This window comes from Vanellus vanellus (genome assembly GCF_965231255.1).
Source record: "Vanellus vanellus genome assembly, chromosome: 3".
In the NCBI taxonomy this organism is placed as follows: Eukaryota; Metazoa; Chordata; class Aves; order Charadriiformes; family Charadriidae; genus Vanellus; species Vanellus vanellus.
Genome location: NC_138907.1, coordinates 64,616,413 through 64,635,169, shown reverse-complemented (window position 1 = coordinate 64,635,169; position 18,757 = coordinate 64,616,413). Strand labels below are relative to the sequence as shown.

The 18,757-nt window shown below is 39.9% G+C and overlaps 1 protein-coding gene across 1 annotated transcript in view; it reads right to left on the bottom strand.

The window, feature by feature from the left end:
- Positions 1–18,757, bottom strand: part of MAP3K5 (mitogen-activated protein kinase kinase kinase 5) — a gene marked incomplete at its 5' end in the record, with an annotated part of 107,740 nt that overhangs the window by 44,805 nt on the left and 44,178 nt on the right. The window contains 5 exons of the mRNA XM_082481387.1: positions 1,841–2,000; positions 8,613–8,725; positions 13,698–13,868; positions 17,296–17,402; positions 18,332–18,500. Coding sequence (XP_082337513.1) covers positions 1,841–2,000; positions 8,613–8,725; positions 13,698–13,868; positions 17,296–17,402; positions 18,332–18,500 — 720 coding nt within the window. The remainder of the gene's footprint in view (positions 1–1,840; positions 2,001–8,612; positions 8,726–13,697; positions 13,869–17,295; positions 17,403–18,331; positions 18,501–18,757) is intronic.

The window sequence follows — 18,757 nt, the reverse complement described above, 5'->3', positions numbered from 1 at the left end:
CTCTACCTATCGACCAAACTGAGCACATGTCAAACTGTGCAGTAGTGACCAACCTCAAATAAAAACTTGGGCAAAAAGTCCACTAGCTTAACTTTCTACACTATTCTATCTTCTGTATTCTATCTGCATGGGCAGTTGCTTAACACAGATTTCTAAAACAAGACACTTCTGGAATTGATTATCCTATAAAGACAACAACAGCTACGCTAAGCAGCCTTTTGACATTGCCAGGGAAGGGCAAAAGAAGTGCTGAATGTCTCCCCTAAATGCAGCTCATCCCTCTGTTGTTGTGCTTTCTGGGACTGATTTATGGGGCTCCCCATAACGTTGCTTTCTCCTGGCATTTTTGAAGAAAAGTTGTAAACATACATTTTATGCATTTTTTTATTAATACTATAGCAATACAGGCTTAAAGAGGATTTACCACAGCTATCACCTTATCACAATCAGACTATGCACGGAAACTTTGTTTCCAGGCTTATGACAAGAAGGCATAATGTAAACTCAGGGAGCCTTTTGGGAACAGTTGCATAGCTGTGCGTTTTCCAATCATCCTTCTTAGGCCACGGGGATATCCAGCTTAAGGTACCGTATCTACTCGCCTTTGCACCAAGTGGGCTCTGCTGTACAGCAGGCAAAAGACTGGGAAAGAATCGCTGACAGGAGAAATCCCTCCTGGAGCACATATGAGCGTGCTGCATTTTCAGAGTTTAACCCACAGCCTGAAACCCCAAAGGCACTGGTACATAAAATCCTGACAAGCAGGCATTCATCAACTCCAGAAAGCTCTACCAGGAGACTTCCAGAGTGTGCTATCCAGCTTCTCGGTAAAACATGCACATAGTAAAAATGGAAAACCTTGCAGATAAATACAATGTAAACGGAATTTATAAAATATTTGGTCAGAAAACCGGAGTTCTTAATTTTGACAGTTTCCTATGTTATGCCGATATAGAAATTTAGCATTTCCATATTTTAGCACACATACAAACATTCCCCTCTGATCAGCTTTTGGAGACACTTTCTAGCTTTTATAAAAAGACAAAACCGCATAGGCTGCGACATATGCACTCTTTCAATTGGCAGAGTGACAGCTTTTTTAGTCAGAAAGGAGGCTTGGTTCTCCCCAGCTACCAGGACACCAGCCCTTGATGAGCAGGTGACCGGCCCTTACCTCGCTGCCTAAATCCAAAGCAGAACAGGTGCCGGGAAGGTGCTGTCAGGGCACACGTCTTGGCCTTTGCATAACAGATGTGGAGTCTACAGGGTTGTCTTTAACCCTAGATTTATAACCTTTCTGTTCGTTGGACTTTAACCTGCATTCTTCCCAATCACGATGAGCTGCAACTTGCACCGTGCAGCTCATTTGTGTTCAAGCTCTTAAAACAGCTGGTATGTGCAGGAACCATCCCAGTATTCCAAGGTACATCCATGCCTCTCTATCCAAGCTGTCTGCATTCCCAAAAACTTCCAGGCAGTTATGACTAAACCCACTGCCACTACCGCTTCTCATCAGCAACGTAAGCGCTGAAGTACAGTGCCTACAAGCAACTCCTCCTTTCTCCCCTGCCCTCCAGAAGAGCCTGGAGCTCTTCTGCTGAATCTGCTCTTCTCAGACATCAAATTAAAGACCCGTATCAAATCTATTCCTGAATAAGAGCAAAAGGGAAAAGAGTCCCTTGTCTGGGTAAAAGCGCAGTGAAACAATACACAGACAGGAAAATCTGTTAAAAACACAAAACTAATCTCCTGTCAGCTAAACACAATACCTAATGCGAAAGCTGAAAGAGTCAAATGTGTTAATACATAGCAACGTACATGATCTCGTTTATCACCTTACCATGCTGGCGCCTTTAGCTTAAACAGTTTTTCTGAAGCCTGGATCACTCTTATATGGTCATTAGCCAACATACTGGCCCCCAAGAAAGATCCCACTTCCCAATAGCTCTGCAGTTTCTCCAAGCTCCCCTTTTTACCAAGCAGGCTGCTGATCTTTACGCCTGTAGTAAAAAGAATAATACGTCACAGGAATGTATTAATGCAGTTTTAAAAATAACCATTTCCCTGATTTGAAATCTATTAATTGCTTAAACTACTGTAGCCTCTCCATTTCAATAAAGTAAGATGGAAAATCATACTTACCAGTTAATGTTATATGCCTTCCAAACACCCTAAGCGGTAGCAGGTGGTTTTTTTTTCCCCTCCCCCTCTTCCTAAAGGCTTCTCAAGAAAAGAACTTTAAGACATCACTGTCAGGACAAGGCCACAGTCAGATTACCTATGTTCTTGCATGGACCTCATCTGTAAAGGCAAATTGGGGCCTTAGGCTACACAACATAGCTGTAAAAACTTAACAGATGCTGAATAAGGCACCTATTATGTTTTTCTCCGCTTTGTGTTTTTTGACTTACGAGCCCCAAGCCCCAAACTTACCTTTATAGACAAGGTCCCATGCAGAAGGAACAGATGGTCCACTGGGCTTCTTCCAGCAGTGATGTTCTTTTAATTGCCGCAAGTCCTACCCCAATGAAAGACATCTATTAATATTCATAAGTCCCTCAGCAACTCAAGACTATGGAGAGCCTCCGGTTTTACTTTGACTTAAGTTTTCTGAGAATTACAAGTTTCCCTGTGGCCTTCAGGATGATTTTTAGTTCGTATTAGCTGCTACATATTTATAGCTGACATGACATATGCTACACCATGGCCCTGCAAATAAAATAATTTGCCGCTTACAAGACAAGCCTCTCTGCCAGCATAGTCTTTGATTCTTTTTCCCCACGCTACTCCATTATGACACTTTCCCTCCCACATCACCTTCCATTGTCCTTGATATTAAGGCTGAGTATTCACAAGAAATTTCAGTACAACTGTTGATCTTTATTTTTCCCTTAACCTTCGTTAAGTACCTAGCAGACTAAACATCATGCTGGAAGCAGCAATAAATCTTATCAAAATGGATATCATTACATTAGCTACATTTCAGCCCACAAAATTAATCTTGTTTTCTGACATTGTTCTCATTTTTATGTTACCAACATCAGACAACAAATGCTTTTAAAATGTGAAATTGTATCCAAGTGGTCTATAGCCTATTTCACGTCTACATTTCACACTTTGTTCTCTCTTGCTAACAAGAAATTGTCATGCTTGAGTAACACACAGAACAAAATAATACTTAAATCATAAAACCACTATGTGTTCGCTTCTTGGGGAAAAAAGTTTATTTAGTTATCCCTGAAGAGAAAAAAATGCAATAGATTTTACAATATCTCAGATCTACCTGAGACATGATGCAATGTACATCACCTCCATCAACTTCACAACATACAGCGGTGACCATCTCTACATATATCAGCTCTGCAAGGCTTTAAGCCAGGATGCTATATACACGCACATTGTCAGAGAGACCGCTTGAGGACGTACAGCTACCCTTGTCAGTGAAGGATAGGAAGGGGGAATTTGTGTTAAATGTGTTCAACTTCAGTTGGGTTTTAGAAACCTAAACCTACAGGCTATCCACACAACACGGTAAACGGAAAAAAATTAATCTCCCCCGGGACCCCAGCGTAACACTGCTCAGCAATACCTTCAAAAGCTGAAGGGCTCTACTAGAATGTCTAAAACATCTGTGTGCACGTGACAGCAACACGGAAGAGCAGGTAGACACCCGCTAACTTCCACAGGCTTTGAACATGACCTCAACGCAAGAGAAGTAAGGAATTGGTATCACAGGAACACGTGAATCATTTCAGACCCATATACCTTTGCTGGGAGGAAGGGGAAAGGGAGCAATTTAGCTGCGTGGAGGGCCTTCGCTGAGTCCTGAGTGATGGCACTCACAGCTGCAGTGACCGCTGACAAGCTCTCACAAGCTATTCGTCATAGTGAGCAGCAGCTCTGGTGCGTGGTTCACAGGCGTACATACTCCGCTGTGTGTCATTGCGCCTGCAGGAACCCACCCGTCACAGCGCTCCCGTGTGCTCCAGAGGTGGGAACAGAGCCAAAGCAAGGTGCAAACCGAGCGTGTGGTTTTGATGAAAAGTACAACTCACAGGGGGAGGGAGGGACTGAGATTTTTAGTGTTTTTAGTGTTTAAGAAAAGGGTAGATGAGGTGCTTAGGGACATGGTTTAGGAGTGGTGGTGTTTTTATCAGGGTAGGTTAATGGTTGGACTTGATGATCTTAAAGGTCCCTTCCAACCTCACTGATTCTATGATTCTATGATTACTGGCGTGGCAGGGAGATGTGGTTGTTCGGAGGGTAAGACTGGCGATAGCATGGATTTGGAGTCCCAGCTCATGGAATAAGGGAGAGCTACAGGAAGATGGTGGCAGAAAGGATGGATGCGTAGTAGCAATGATATCTGAGGACACCAGGTTTGGGAATCATTACTGTTACGTACCCTGGATGAACTGAAAGTTTTTTCCAAGTGTTCCATGAAGTGGATCCTATCACCTTAGAGAAGACAACATCAGCCTCTCATCAAATTCTTCTGAGAAAGATAAGGTACTGACTGCTAAAACTCACTCTAGTTTGCTGACCTTCCTCTACAAAGCTCATCCACAAACTTACTTATCCCCAAAAGGCAAGTTGGAAAAATGCAATTGCAGTGTGGAGACATTACAAATAGGTTCAAAAGACAATACTTTATAGAGGTGGGGTTTTTTTTGTTTGTTTTCCAGTGGGTTTGGTCTTTTCTTCGGGTTGGGGGAATAAAAAAAAAAAACCAAACCTTTCTACACAAACACGCAATGTGAACACCTTCATCAGTTTCACTCTGAGTTTGTGGTCTCCTTGTATAATTTCTCTTCTGTAGTTTATTTTGATTTCACCATCTTTAAAAGCTTTTTGAGAGTATAAGGAAATCCAAGCAAAGTCAAGACATTCTCTCCTTCCATGATAAACTTGGCAGTCGCAGACGGAGGAAAAAAAAGCAGCAGCTGAATTCCAGTATATTTTATCAAAAATATTTTGCCTTAAAAATAAGTGAGCCAAAATAGAGGAACCATTAATGCCAGAAAAGCCATTGTTTTTATAATGCCAAGAATATACCCACAGCTTGTGAAGAAAATAAGATATTGTAAGTAGATATTACCAGTTAAATATTACTAGGAAGGCTTTATAAATAAACTGCTTTCCTTGCTAAAATATTGTCAGAACAATTCATATTACAGGATCCTTTCTATGTCAAAGTTGCTCAGCCTGCAGAGATCATTACTGTCAATGCAAAGCACTGCATTTCTGGTTTGGTCTCAAAGTTCTGCAATTTTGCACAGTTAAGAAAGCAATACTATTCAGAAAATAGAAGGAGGATTTTCATAAATGCTTTACATGATTATTTAGTTGTGAACTATTATCTGACAAGTAGAGATAGGAACCTTTAGAAAGCAAATTTTCTGATCTGAGGCAAATTGGTAAAAATTCTCTTGGATACAGGGTTTACTCTCAGTTTTACTGGAATTATTACATTATTGCCAATGTAATCAGATATGCATCTTCTAATTACAGCCTCAGACACCCTCTGAAGTGTTGTTAGGGACCATATCTTTTCCTTAGCTACCTAGTCTACCAATATCATTTCCAAATAACATGGACTGAACTTCAACCAGCTTGCTCTCACCTCTGTCCTCATCTCCCACCAGAGCACAGACTTCCTCTAACTTCTGTGTGCAACAGACAATGCTTCGGGTGGACGCCAAACTGAAAGCACCTCCAGGCAAATCTAACTACTGCTAATGAATGATCTTGTACATGCAGATCTAAATAAGAGGTGGCATCAAAATAATGACACACATGTAAGAGATTCTGGGGACAGGGGAAAAAAAAAAAAAAAAAAAAATCAAAACGTATTCCCACAGAACCTCTGTGGTTTTGCTTAATTTTGTTTAAAACATTAATGTTAGCCCAAGACAAAGAAAATACTAAATTATCCTCAGAATCTAGCACAACCCAAGACAGCTGACAAACCTCACTGTACAACGACAAACGTAAGGTCTTGCACCTGGGAAAACATAATCCAGGAGGGCAGCACAGGCTGGAATCTACCCAGCTGGGGAGCAGCTCTGTGGAAAGGGACCTGGACAACAAGCTCAATACGAATGAACAGTGTGCTGCTGTGGCAAAGAAAGTCAACAGGATGCTGCGTTGCATCTACAAGGGCATCACCAGCAGAGATATAAAAGTCATTATCCCACTCTACTCCATGCTTGTCAGCCCACACCTGGAATACTGGGTTCAGTTTTGGTCCTCACTATACAAAAAAGCTGTGGACAGGCTGGAAAGGGTCCAGAGAAGGGCCACCAAGATGATCAAAGGACTGGGAACCCTGCCATGAGGAAAGGCTGAGAGAACTGGGCTTGTTCAGCCTTGAGAAAAGGCTTAGTGGAGACATTATCACCACGTTACAGTATTTAAAGTGTGGCTACAAAGAAGATGGAGACTCCCTTTTTACAAGGAGTCACATGGAAAAGATGTGGGGTAATGGGTACAAGTTACTTCTGGGGAGATTCCAACACAACACGAACATTTTTCACAGTGAGAACAATCAGCCATTGCAATAGTTTCCCCAGGGAAGTGGTGGATTCCCCATTGTTGGACACTTTTTAAGATTCAGATGGACAGGGTGCTGGGCCATCTTGTCTGGACCATGCTTTTGCTAAGGAAGGTTGGACGACGTGATCCTTCAGGTCCTTTCCAACCTGGTGTTCTATGTTTCTATGAGCAGTGACCACAGTCTGATCAACAAGAAATCCATGACACACATAGGGTCTATACTATACACGCATTTTAAAACTTATTTCAAAATAGTTAAGTCAGTCTGAGGCTTAAAGTATTTTGACAATATTTCCCATAACAAAATAAGACAGACAGACACTAGTAGATAACAGGAGGAGGTTGCTATATCAAAGGTTTTCAGCAGACACCAATTAAACGCTTACATGAGAGAGGCACACCAACAGCTCAAAAAACAACCAACCCCAAAAGAACCAGCCTTCCACCAAATAGCTACCAGATGTTTCTCCACTAATTATTCATCAGCCATGGATGGAACCTTAAGTAACAAGGAACCTTAACTTCTGTAACATTCTCCATACAAACAATAGGGAAAACAACACTGGACAAGCTCACGAGAAGACGATACCAAACATCCGATCCCTACAAATACCACCCAGATTTCATCAGTATAATTAATTTGTCCAAATCTAGTTGGCTGTAGCCTGCGTGCAATGGAGAAGTTTCTTTAAAATGGAAACATTAAAATTAAACTACACAATAAATATAGCCCATCTTTCCTAAACTATCTAACTTAAAGTTAGGCCAGCCGAGTGAATATTTGCAAAAGCTATGTAGCAAGCAAAACACGTATTTCTACCTCCTACACCGGCACAATAATTCAAATTTCAGTTTAGGAGATGAAAGTATTCTATCTGGCCTAAAAAGCAAAATCTCACCGACTCACAGAAGGGCAAACACCATAGTTGGGTTATCTCTACACAGCCTATCACATCCAAATGAATACCTTCATTCACATCAGAGAATTTAAATTTCACTTCCATTAGCTACATGAAAGTAACCATCTCATCTGATCTTCACACTCCAAAACCTTCTCTATCTAGACAATTACTTCCAGATATATAGTGCACACCTCACTTCTAAACTAGAGCAGTGGCCGATTACAGATACATTCTGTGGAGTGAAAAAACATTGTTTCTTTCTCAAGTGACAACCTCCTCAGGAGACAGAAGGATAAAAAGGATTTTACAATAAGAATTATATGAATTCATGGAGAAGAATGCCAGCTGCAAATATATTGCTACACATTACATTCAGTGCTTTCTCCCATAACTTCCCTGAAAGTATTACTGACTAATCTTGACTTTGCACTCTCCTCAGATCCAGCAAAATCACAAACAAAATGGACACCTTAGTTCTTCCTTCTTAAGCGAGAAATTTTTTATGACAAGGGTGGTGAGACATTGGACCAGATTGCCCAGTGAAGTTGTGAATGCCTCATCGTCGGAAGTGTTCAAAGTCAGGTTCAGCAACCTGATCTAGTGAAAGATGTCCCTGCCCACAGCAAAGCGGTTGGACTAGATGGTCTTTAAAAGGTCCCTTCCAACCCAAACCACTCTGCGATTCCATGACTCTATGTATACAGATATTCAGGAAACCTCAAAGAATGCACAGGAAGAGAAACATTCTTCTCTCAGTCCATCCCAAGCTCAAGACAAGTGCATTTTCCCCATATTTCCTACAGTTCTACAGGGCTATTTATTTGTTTGTTTGTTTGATTTAAAGAATGCTAGCTGGAACTGGATTCCCCCTTCAGGTGTTCCTGTTTCACACAAATGATGCCATTGTAAAGGAGGGCTGTCAGTTTTCACTAAGCTCTGGTAACCACTTGAAACTGGAACCAGGTCTTCAATGACAGCGCTCACCCGCAATCAGGTGGGATCAGTGGGGGGGGGGGGAGACCCAACTTAAATATTCACACGTTCGCTATCAAAGCATTCGTATACAACCATCAGATTTTTTTCCCCCATGACAGTGGGTGGTGTCATACTTTCACAAGAATGCCATTTCACCGTGAATTTGCAAGCTATAATTACCAACTTTCCGCAGCTCAAAAGAAGTATCAAAGCAATGTCCAGCTGCCAGGAGGAGTACTGCATAATTAATTCCTGACTGTAACGTTGGCTCTGACTCAAACGCCTTCTTGAACCTAGAAAAAACAAACATACAAGGTTACTTTCTAAATAATGCGATCTAATAGGGACATAATTATACTTTTAGGTACTTTAAGTGCTTATCTTCTGTTTACACAGCAAGACTCTGTGGAAGCAAAAAAATGTTACTGTTTTCCACACATGCTTTGTGGTTATTTTTAGGAGTCCGTTATTTATACATCCTCTTCCCATTTCCTTTCCCCCTCACACAAGCAGCACAGACCCTACTCATCCATCCCAGTAAAGTTATAGTATCTTACCAGATTTCCAATTTTCTTTGGGATTAAAGAAAAAGAATTAGCTTTTAAGAGACCTGTTTCATGCTTATATTTATTAATAAGATCATAAATTTAAGTCTAAATATATGAATTTTCACTGACTTGAAACTTTAGATTCTATTGGGGATCTGCTACAGTGACACACATGCCTATCAAAATACATAAGCACAAAAGCAAGCGATACAAGAACAGCTACTCCAAATTTTATTCTTTACTGGGCATTTCATTGACGTTGTCCTTATGAGTCTGTTCACAAGAAAAAGGACTATACTAGATTTTATTCTCCTCAAGAGGAAGTGAGTGAGTGAGAGGAACAGCAGTGGTATTCACCTTGCCTAGATCTTGTCTTAAAAGAAGTTGAGGGGCTTCACCCAAATGCAGCACACTACCCTCATCCTAACAATGCAAGTTCTGGTGACAACAGCAACAGCAGAACTTGTTCTACAGAATAAGAATGTGTTTGATTGCATAGGTACATATATATATATATACATACACACATATAAACACTGTAAGGAGGAGGCAAACAAGGCTATCGTGAGTTAAGGAGCACAAGAAATTCAGTCAACACAACTCCACTACAGTAAAAGAAATGCAGTTTAAAATTACTTTCCCAAGGACAGGAAAAATCCAGACAAACAAATGGATTACATATAAAAAAAAAAAGCAATCTGTGAGATTAATAAATAAGGAAGGAAAGAAAAATAATCTGTGCAAAAACTAAGGATTTGGCTTCCAGACCACACTTTGACATATAAGCAAAGCTAAGGCATTTTGATCCTAGCAGGCCAAAAATATGGCTGTTTAAGTTTGGGGTTTTTTTTGTTTTGTTTTTTTTTTTTAATTTTGTTTATTTTTCTTGGTGTAATGATTCAGGACTTTGCATTCTTTAGCATAAGGTCTGCTCTCCAAAATTGCAAGACAGGCTCCTCTTCAATCTGCTACATACATACTCTTCCTATACCCCGTTTACCCACCTCCAAAGAACTTAAACATCGGACAAGAGACTAGTTATCTAAAAAAAGCATGATGAGCAGAGAACATTCAATTAATTCTTTTCTTTCATCAGCTTCCTTTCCTCTTGTACTGTGAGTTACAACAAAACCAGGAAGAAAGTACATACAAAACATTTTTGCTCAATTAAAAAAAAAAAAAAAAAAGCAAGCCACAACAAAAACACAAACCCCATAAAAATCTGCCAACCAAACAGAATGACACTCATTGATTCTAAGCGTATATAGCTAGAAGAGACCCATTGGCTGGCATAATCGGTTTGGAGACAGTGATGTTGGGAACCAGACTCCCTTTTTTTGCCTTAGAGATCTTTCATGCTGGCATCCTCATACAACATCAGGAAGAGGAGAGTGGAAAGACTGACAGAAGAAAAAAAAAAAAAACCCTTAAAAATAAGTATTTTTGTTCCAATTCAAAAGACTATACTTTCACTTTTTTGTTTTGCCCCAAAATGCCAAATTTCTGGCATGACTATCAAAATTTCTCTAGTTCTTGGACAGATACATACAAAACTTCACAATTTAAAGATAAAATAAGCATCTCATGCGTATCAACAGGTGGGAACAGTTGTGCTGTAAACACGTATGTTGTCCATACAGGCAGAAGAGGTGGAGACAAACTTAAGTTTGCAAAACAGTTACTGCTTGCAGAAGCATTGGTGAAACAGCCCCCCAAAAATCCCTTTCTTAAATATGTTACCACAGAGACGGCCACCAGGGCTGCTGATGCGCTCAGTTTTGGCCAGTGACGAGTCCATTGGAGCTGGCTGGAACTGGCTGTGTCTGACATCGGGCAACTCCTTGTCTCTTGTCAGAGGCCACCCTTGCAGTCCCCTGCTGCCAGGACCTTGCCACCTACCCCCAGCAGACCAGAAGGGACACCATGGGAATTTCTGTTCCTGGGTTCTGCATTTTCTTTCCAAATTGCTTCCAAATCTCCCTTGCCCACAGCAGAAACTCACCTTTCTAGCCATCTTTACACGCTACTCACACCAAGAAATACCAGTATCTTGGACCTCTGTAGTGCTATTTACCTCTTCTAAATCGTTACAACCAATAGTGTAGTTTTATATTTGGCGCTATCCTATCCTGACATTCTTAAACCTGCCTTATATCCACATAGCCCGGACAGAAAAAAATTTACAGACAAAAAATAAAAATAAGAAACCCAAAACCTGTAATAATTAATTCTGAACGGATGAAAATATTCGCCGTTTCCCAAACAACTCACAAGTCACATCTGTGACCTGGTGCAATTGCTGTACATTGTCATGCCCCAAATATTGCTGGAGGAACCCGTGCAGTATCATAGAAAGGCGGTAAGGTTTAGAAGTCTGTCTACAAAGTAGAGGTTGGTTTAGCTGATGTGATTATAAATGCCATCAAGAAATTGAAAGCCGGCATTTGGGAAAATGTTGCCATGCAGACTGAATTAGGGAGGTAGCAGTGAAAAGATCTGAATAAAGACTTGATAGCTTTGGTAAGTCTGATTTGCACTGTCAGTATGCAACAAGGAAGTGACAGTTAATAATTAATCTTTCATCTCTTCTCTCATATTTATATGAAAGATGTCTTTTATTCTGCTTTTTAATTGTCAGGAAAGCACACTGCCTGCCTATTGCCTAGGCTTTGGGTGGTTTGTTTTTTTTTTTTTTTTTTTTTTGTTTTGGGTTGTTTTTTTTTTTGCAATAGACCAAGTACCTTGACATCATTAGTTGTTGCAAAACCAATGCTTTGGTTCTACTGCCAAATTCTCATTATTTTATGCAATTCACTATAGTCCCCCTACATCCTCATCTCTCTAAGACTGAGGTAATAATAACCTTTATCTCAACGTAAAGTAACGCTATCATGGAGGCATTGTTCCTGCACACACCTTCCCCGGTTGTGGCCATGCTGTAGAGCACTGGAGTAGGTCTGCTCCTTCCCAAGAGCCTTCCCCCAAGTTATGAGTCAACCCTTCAGCCACGTCAAGCCTGCCGAATGACTAACACTAGAATTCAAAGCAAAATCCAGCATGAAGTACAAACCAAAAGCAACTGACCCATCCGGTATGGTTTCTGGCCAAGCTTCAGCTTGACTCAACCGGCATCACCTTGTTCCATGGCAGCACAGAGCAGTCTGTGTTGGGTCTTACTTGCCAGAGACTTCAGGGATTATTTAGGGGCTGGCTGGTCAGCATCCCACCCTGCTGCAGGAGCTGCCAGCCTGCTGTCCTTTCCCAAACTGCTACGCCTGACTGCAACCCTTGCCCCTCATCAAATGAATGAATATCATGATTGCTAATATGCATCTATTAAAAGTGTGTTAAAATCGCTACATGAAATAGCCTAGGAGTAATTACCACTACTATACATATAATTGGTTTTAGTTCAATTATGTTTGAAAGATCTCAAAGTTTGTCTGTTCATAAGGCACTATGAATGAGGAAAAAAAGCAAGACGTACAAAAGTAATTCCTATTTATTCTATTTAGCCTGTGATAAAGCCTTGTATTTGTGTACAGGACTACAATTTTCTTTTTGTATTAGTTCATGACACTAGCATAATATTTTTTTGAAACAGAATATTGGAAGTTTATTATGGGTTTTGCCTTAGAGGAAATAATTTTCTTTAATCCAGAATTATGAAGGGGACGACAGTGACGATAACATGCTGCATTCCTGTTATTTTAACATCTTAAAAAAAAAAAAAAATCCAGTAAGGATTGCAAAACTGTAAAGCATGACCAGCAATTGTAAACTGTACTTGTATTCTGAGGCCATAAATGGTAAACAATTATATCTTATCTTTTACCAAAGACAGTTCTAATCTGAAGTTTACTGAAAACAAGCGATAAATGACTAAGGGAGAAGAAAGCTTTCCATTCTAAGCATTAACTTCAACAGGCAGCTGACGAGCACAAGACCAGAACTAGGATCTGATGCACAGGACACAAACACAGACTGTCTGTTTCCTCCATAATGGAGAAAAGCAGCTCATCCTGACAGAAGTCTAGGATGGCATCCAGTGCCTCCATTTTTTAACCTATTCCACATAACAGCGTTTTAGTGCTGAAATGCAATAAAAAAAAAAACATGATACCTGCCTTTAAAATTAAAATAAGAATTTGTCCAGCTCATTGCGTGCTTCTTTGACTATCTAGGTTCCCTACCCCACTGTAATATGCACATATCATATGGTGATGATGGGGTGATAAAACTTTTGCCAGCATGAGTTTGGAACAGTCGTATTGCTTGTGAGCATGGAAGCCAAAAAAACCCCAATGGAGTGGTACATCATAAGCATCAGTGCAGAATTAAACCTCAGCACCTTTAATCCTAGCTAGCTAATATCTATCAGATTGCAGATATGCCAATTGATTATTGTTTGGTCCCGATTCCTAAGAATAATATAGTAAACAGGAGATTTCACATTTGGGAAAAAGAAGGAAAACACACTCTGATGAGAGCTACCTAACCTTCCAAGTCTCTGAGGAACTTTAAGAACTTTGCAGAACCAGATCTGTGACCAACACAAATTTCCTCATTCTTAACAAATAAGTGAAGTTTAGAAGATTCCTTGTATCCTTTAGGGATGCTGAATATTTGGAATGAAAAACAGTTGAAATGTATTCTTGTTTAAAGAATATTTTCCCAAAGCTAACAAAAGGACATAGACCAGGAAAACAGTACTCACCAGAATGTCCCTTTGTCCCTGCTTTCTGTATCTATGAACCCAGATTCCAAAAACATGTCCTTGTAAATTCGACCAACCAGGCAGTACATGTCTGAAGCTACTTGGTCTTCCTGTTCTACCAGGGGAATCATAATTTCTAGGGCTTTCTGCCTGTCTCCAGGTAGATTTCGCCTATGAAAAATAAAAAAAAAAATATTTAAAAAACAATAAAGTTAAGAAATAATCTTTCATCACCATGTTTGAATATATATGCATGACTTCATCCATGTAATATGTGCTCCTAGACATAATGGACTATATTATACATGCACACTTTCCCCGCCTTTTCTTTTTTTTTTTTTTTTTTTCTTTTCTTAATATCATGGGACACCTTTATAAAAGCCCCCAAACATATTTCCTCTCTCTCATGAAGCATCAGCTGCAGCACAGCACTGACGGTAGCAACAAGAGCCTCAAGAGCAATTCTTAGAAAGATCACGTATTACTTAAAAACCAGAAAGGCATGAATATCTAATATTTCTTTCATAGTAATTCATGCTTCACGCACAAATCTGCGTTTGATTTTTTTTAATATACATTTTGAATGTGAAGCAAAAAAAAAAAAAAAAAAATCAAAAAGCACAAAGCAGACTGAATTCCCACGATAGGGAAGGTTAGGAAGCGAAGCCAATAAGGCAATATTAACAAAAGTACTTCAGACAAATAAACCACATAATTGCAAGCATTAGACACTTCCTGGTGACTCACAGTTTAGGTACATACATCATTCAGTATCAAGAGTTTAGAATTTTTTACGTGTTTGTATACTGACCAAGCAAATGACTCCTTTCTACAGGAAAAACTATTCTTCAGTGGTTTGGGGAGAGTATGATACTACTTTGGAGAAATTGCTTGTAATATTTGAGTGGCTACAATTGGAGTTGGGGGGAATATATAAAAGTGGTTTTGTATCTGTCTTGCGAGCTTTGCACTGAAGAAGCTTGCAAGAGAAGACTACCTCAGAAAGAAAAAAAGAAAAAACGCATCAAAAGGCACTGACATATTAAAGCAGACACTACTTGATCAGAGGTTCAGTAATGGATTTTTTTCTTCCCCCTCTACATGAGCATATCAAAGTTTTGATTCATCTGCACGGGCAGAGTCAATGTCAAACCTGAGAGCAGAGCATGTGTACTCTCAGGGATACCTGAGCTCATGTACGCAGCTCCATAGGGGAGTGATGTGGAAGAAAAGGTTTAAATCAAGCAGAATGGACAACAGAGGACAAGTAAGTACTTACATCATAACAAAAATAATTAAGAGAGCAAAAGCCCTTGTTTGAGCAGACAGTATAAACTGCTTTCCTAAGCATAAAAGCCAAATAGAGTGTGCAAGTCTACATATTGGGCCAACCTCTGTTGATGACAAGTGAAACCCAGTGCCGTCTCTTCCCAACCTTCAGACCAGTCAAATTCTAACAAATTAGGAGAAGTCCCCTCAGACTACAGAGCTGCAGGAGGTTCCCCAAGTACTTCGAGTGGCACAGCAAGGCTGCTGTACTCATTTGAGATGGACAAGTGCTCCAAATCCCAGGCCCCAGGGAGAGAAATTAAGTGCTCCTGGCTGAGCAAGTAACAGGCTCCTTCGGGTCTGCGTGATTCGAGTTCCTCTGCCAACTGATCATTTGCCCAGGTGTTGAAGGTTTCCTTCCTTTTGTTTTATCTCCTCATATCAAACATGCAAGTAAAGCAACAAGGGTAAGCCTGCAGCTTCTTTATGTTTTTTGGCTGACTTTCCTTACAGAAGGCCGATTTTCAGAATGGAGTTTCAGGTGGATAACTATTCCACATCTTGTACCAACTATCACTAATCCAGATCAAACCAATAGCTTGCTGAACTTAAACGAGAACAAAACCAGTGAGGCACAACACTGTGTTGTACTGTGCACCATTTACACTTTGCTGGTCTCCAGAGACAGAGGTCCCTACTTTTCTTTCTCCTTACTCCTGCATCATCAATGCCCTCACACACTTCCCTGATTTGGGTCAGACTAATCCTGACTAATTGAGCCGCTCCATCCTTCCGTACTAGTGACCTGGATTACAAGAGAGAGGGACAGCTTCTTCCACAGTAAACATTCAGATCTGCAGAGTATTCCAGATCTGCTTTAGCTCAGAAAACATCCTCTGTATTCCCAACAAGGAGAAAGCTACAATTAGCCCAAGTAATTCCTTCTTGGCTGTCATGGATTCCAGTTGAATGTACAATCTGGGGAAGGAAGGGAAAGGAAAATCTGAGCTCCTTTGGAGGTACTGTGTAGACCTTTTGTATGACAGATACCCTCAAAGGCTACATCTTACAGTCACTTCTATAAAAACAGACCTTTCCATCTGCAAGAAGTCCCAACAGAACCAATGAAATATAAGGATCTGTCTAAAAAGATTATACTGTGGTTTTGCAGGTTTTTTAGCGCCCCAGTGAACTAGTCAAGTCCTGTTTTTCAAGGTGACTTTGTTTTAGGAAATGGTGACCTTGAAGTCCAAATAACTTGTTAAAACTCTGAGGTACATCTAGTGACCTTTGTGAAGGCAACGTGGAAGTGGCAGATAGATGCTGGATTATTTAATCTGCAAAACTCCACATATTTATGGTAAAGCAGGATCAAAAAGGGCACAATATTCATACCGTCATACACCTGCTATAAAGGAACAAGAAAGGATCCAGACATTTTATTCAGATGAAACGGTGCCAGATAGCCAGTTTTTTTTGTTTTGTTTCAAAAACAGGTTTGTTTTTTCAACTAGTTACTCATGACATATTTTGACATTATTTTGACATGATATGCAGTTTTGAGGCTCCTCAGCGAACCTGAATTACAATATTCAAATTTGTGAGAAGCAGAAAGATCTGTAGATATCTTCCATATTTGAGACACCTGGTCTACTCTAAACATCGATAGCAAAATGTTCATTGTGATAGCAGCAAAGGAGCAGAAAACATCTGTAATTTCCCCTGAAAAACTCCCCTTTTAGGGCCTTGCCCAATTCCCAGTATCCTCTAGACTTGGCTCTCATTTAACCCAAAAAAGTAGTGTGTACTGCTCCATGTGGCATGTTTTGTGCATGTTATCAGAGAATATGAAAACTAGTTTATTAATTATAAAAAAAAATAATCTTCTGATGGACATTTGATGAAAGTTCTCCACCTGTGTCCTGACACTAGCAGAACTCGGACATCATCTCATCCAAGTCTGAGTTAGCACAAATGCTGCAGCACTGCCACGCATATGGCAATGTTAAAAGTGTATTTTACAGAGGTAAAGCGCTGCTAGGTATTTATTAGCTCCAATTTAGGTACTGAAACAAAAGAATGATGCAAACCTATGGAAAGGCCAATCAAACACTCACGCTAAGGGAAAAGGAATGGAATAGGACAGTATGAGAGAAAAAGAAAGCTTAGATTGACCATGAAGCTCAGAGCCCCCAGAGTCGCTTCAGTGAAAAACCTAGACCTGTGTATGAAGATTCCAGTAGGGAACTTCAGCCGGGATTACCAACCCTGTGTGAAGTTTGCAGTTCTGATTTACTGTTCAACAGCGGAAGGAAGCGTAGATTCTTACCTGTTCAGTGCAAACGCATAATGAAACCTCACATGGTGGTGGGAAGCCAAGTCAAAAGTAGGCAGTTTTTCTAAAGTTTTCACCAGTTTCACAATGGAATCGTAATCCTTCCAAAAGAAGGGAATAATGAAGTTTTAGGTGCCTGTACTGAGGTATGCCTATATAAACTCCTCTTTGAACTAAGCACCTCTCATTTCATACTAAGAAGTATTTTCAGTTCATTCAAAGTTCGGTGGATTTCAGTTTCTTCAAGTCTGAAACTGTAAATAGCCTGGCACTCATCAGAAATGTGAATATGCACAGCATTTAGCAGGAAAACACTGCTTCAATGTGGACCTGGGGAAATTTTAATACATCTATTTCATGATTAAAGTTAGCTTCAGAAGCTGAACACATACCAGAGTTCTTATTGTACAGACATTGCAATACTAACTCCATCTCAATTAAGGTATCCCAAAACTCTGAAGTAGACGTGAATGATGAAAACAAAATAAAAGAATCCCTCAATACCACAGTTTTTAACATAGCTTACTCACTGACATATTAAAAAAAAACAACAAACAAAACAACAAACTCAAAACAAACAAAACCAAAACTAAACCACTTCAAAGTGTTTCAGGATCAACAGTTGAAATTTTGTAAAACAAAGTATGGAAATGTTATGTTTTCATGAGAAATGTCACAAGTATGGTGACAAGGTATACATATACATAACAATAGCAGAATGCTACCATAGCCTTTACGAGCTGTTCATCACATAGTAATGCTGAGATGGAGAACAGTTATTATATGTTGTGCACTTTTTAGGTGCTGCTATAAAATAACGCCACTTTTCTGCTACATAAATGCACACTATATAAACTGTAACTACAAAATAAAGTAAAAAGCATCAGTGAAGATACTGTAAAAGATTTTTACTAGTGTGCATTATTGCCTTAGTTTGTTAACAAATCTGTGCAAAACACACTAAAAATTTCACTGAGAATGTAATTTAATTTACTATGGTTTAGATGATCTTAGAGCACAGCATTCATACCTGGATGTCTCTGTAGGACAGCAGCAAGTTTATTACGATGTCAGCAGACAAGACTTCAACATTATCCACTCGCTGTCGAATCCTCGCCAGCTCTGCTGCAAGCTCTTTGCCCGTGTAGAGGGTACGCGCCTTCCTGATGTCGTTCAGAATGGATTCCCGGAAATACTGGCTGGAGAGGAACAACTTCACGTCAGCAATTTGGGACAGGTCCCTTGCATTTGTTTTTCTGGCCCTGCAGCTCTCCCGCAATGTATATGCGGAACACATATTTATTGATAGAGCAGCATCAACGGAGAGATTTGGTCGATCTAAATTATTCATCATCAATTTGTCTCAACAGAAGGCAAAACACCGCATCTCCCAGAAGCAGAGAGTCTGACATTTATATTGCCAGCAGGAATATATGACAGGAATATATGAATTTTA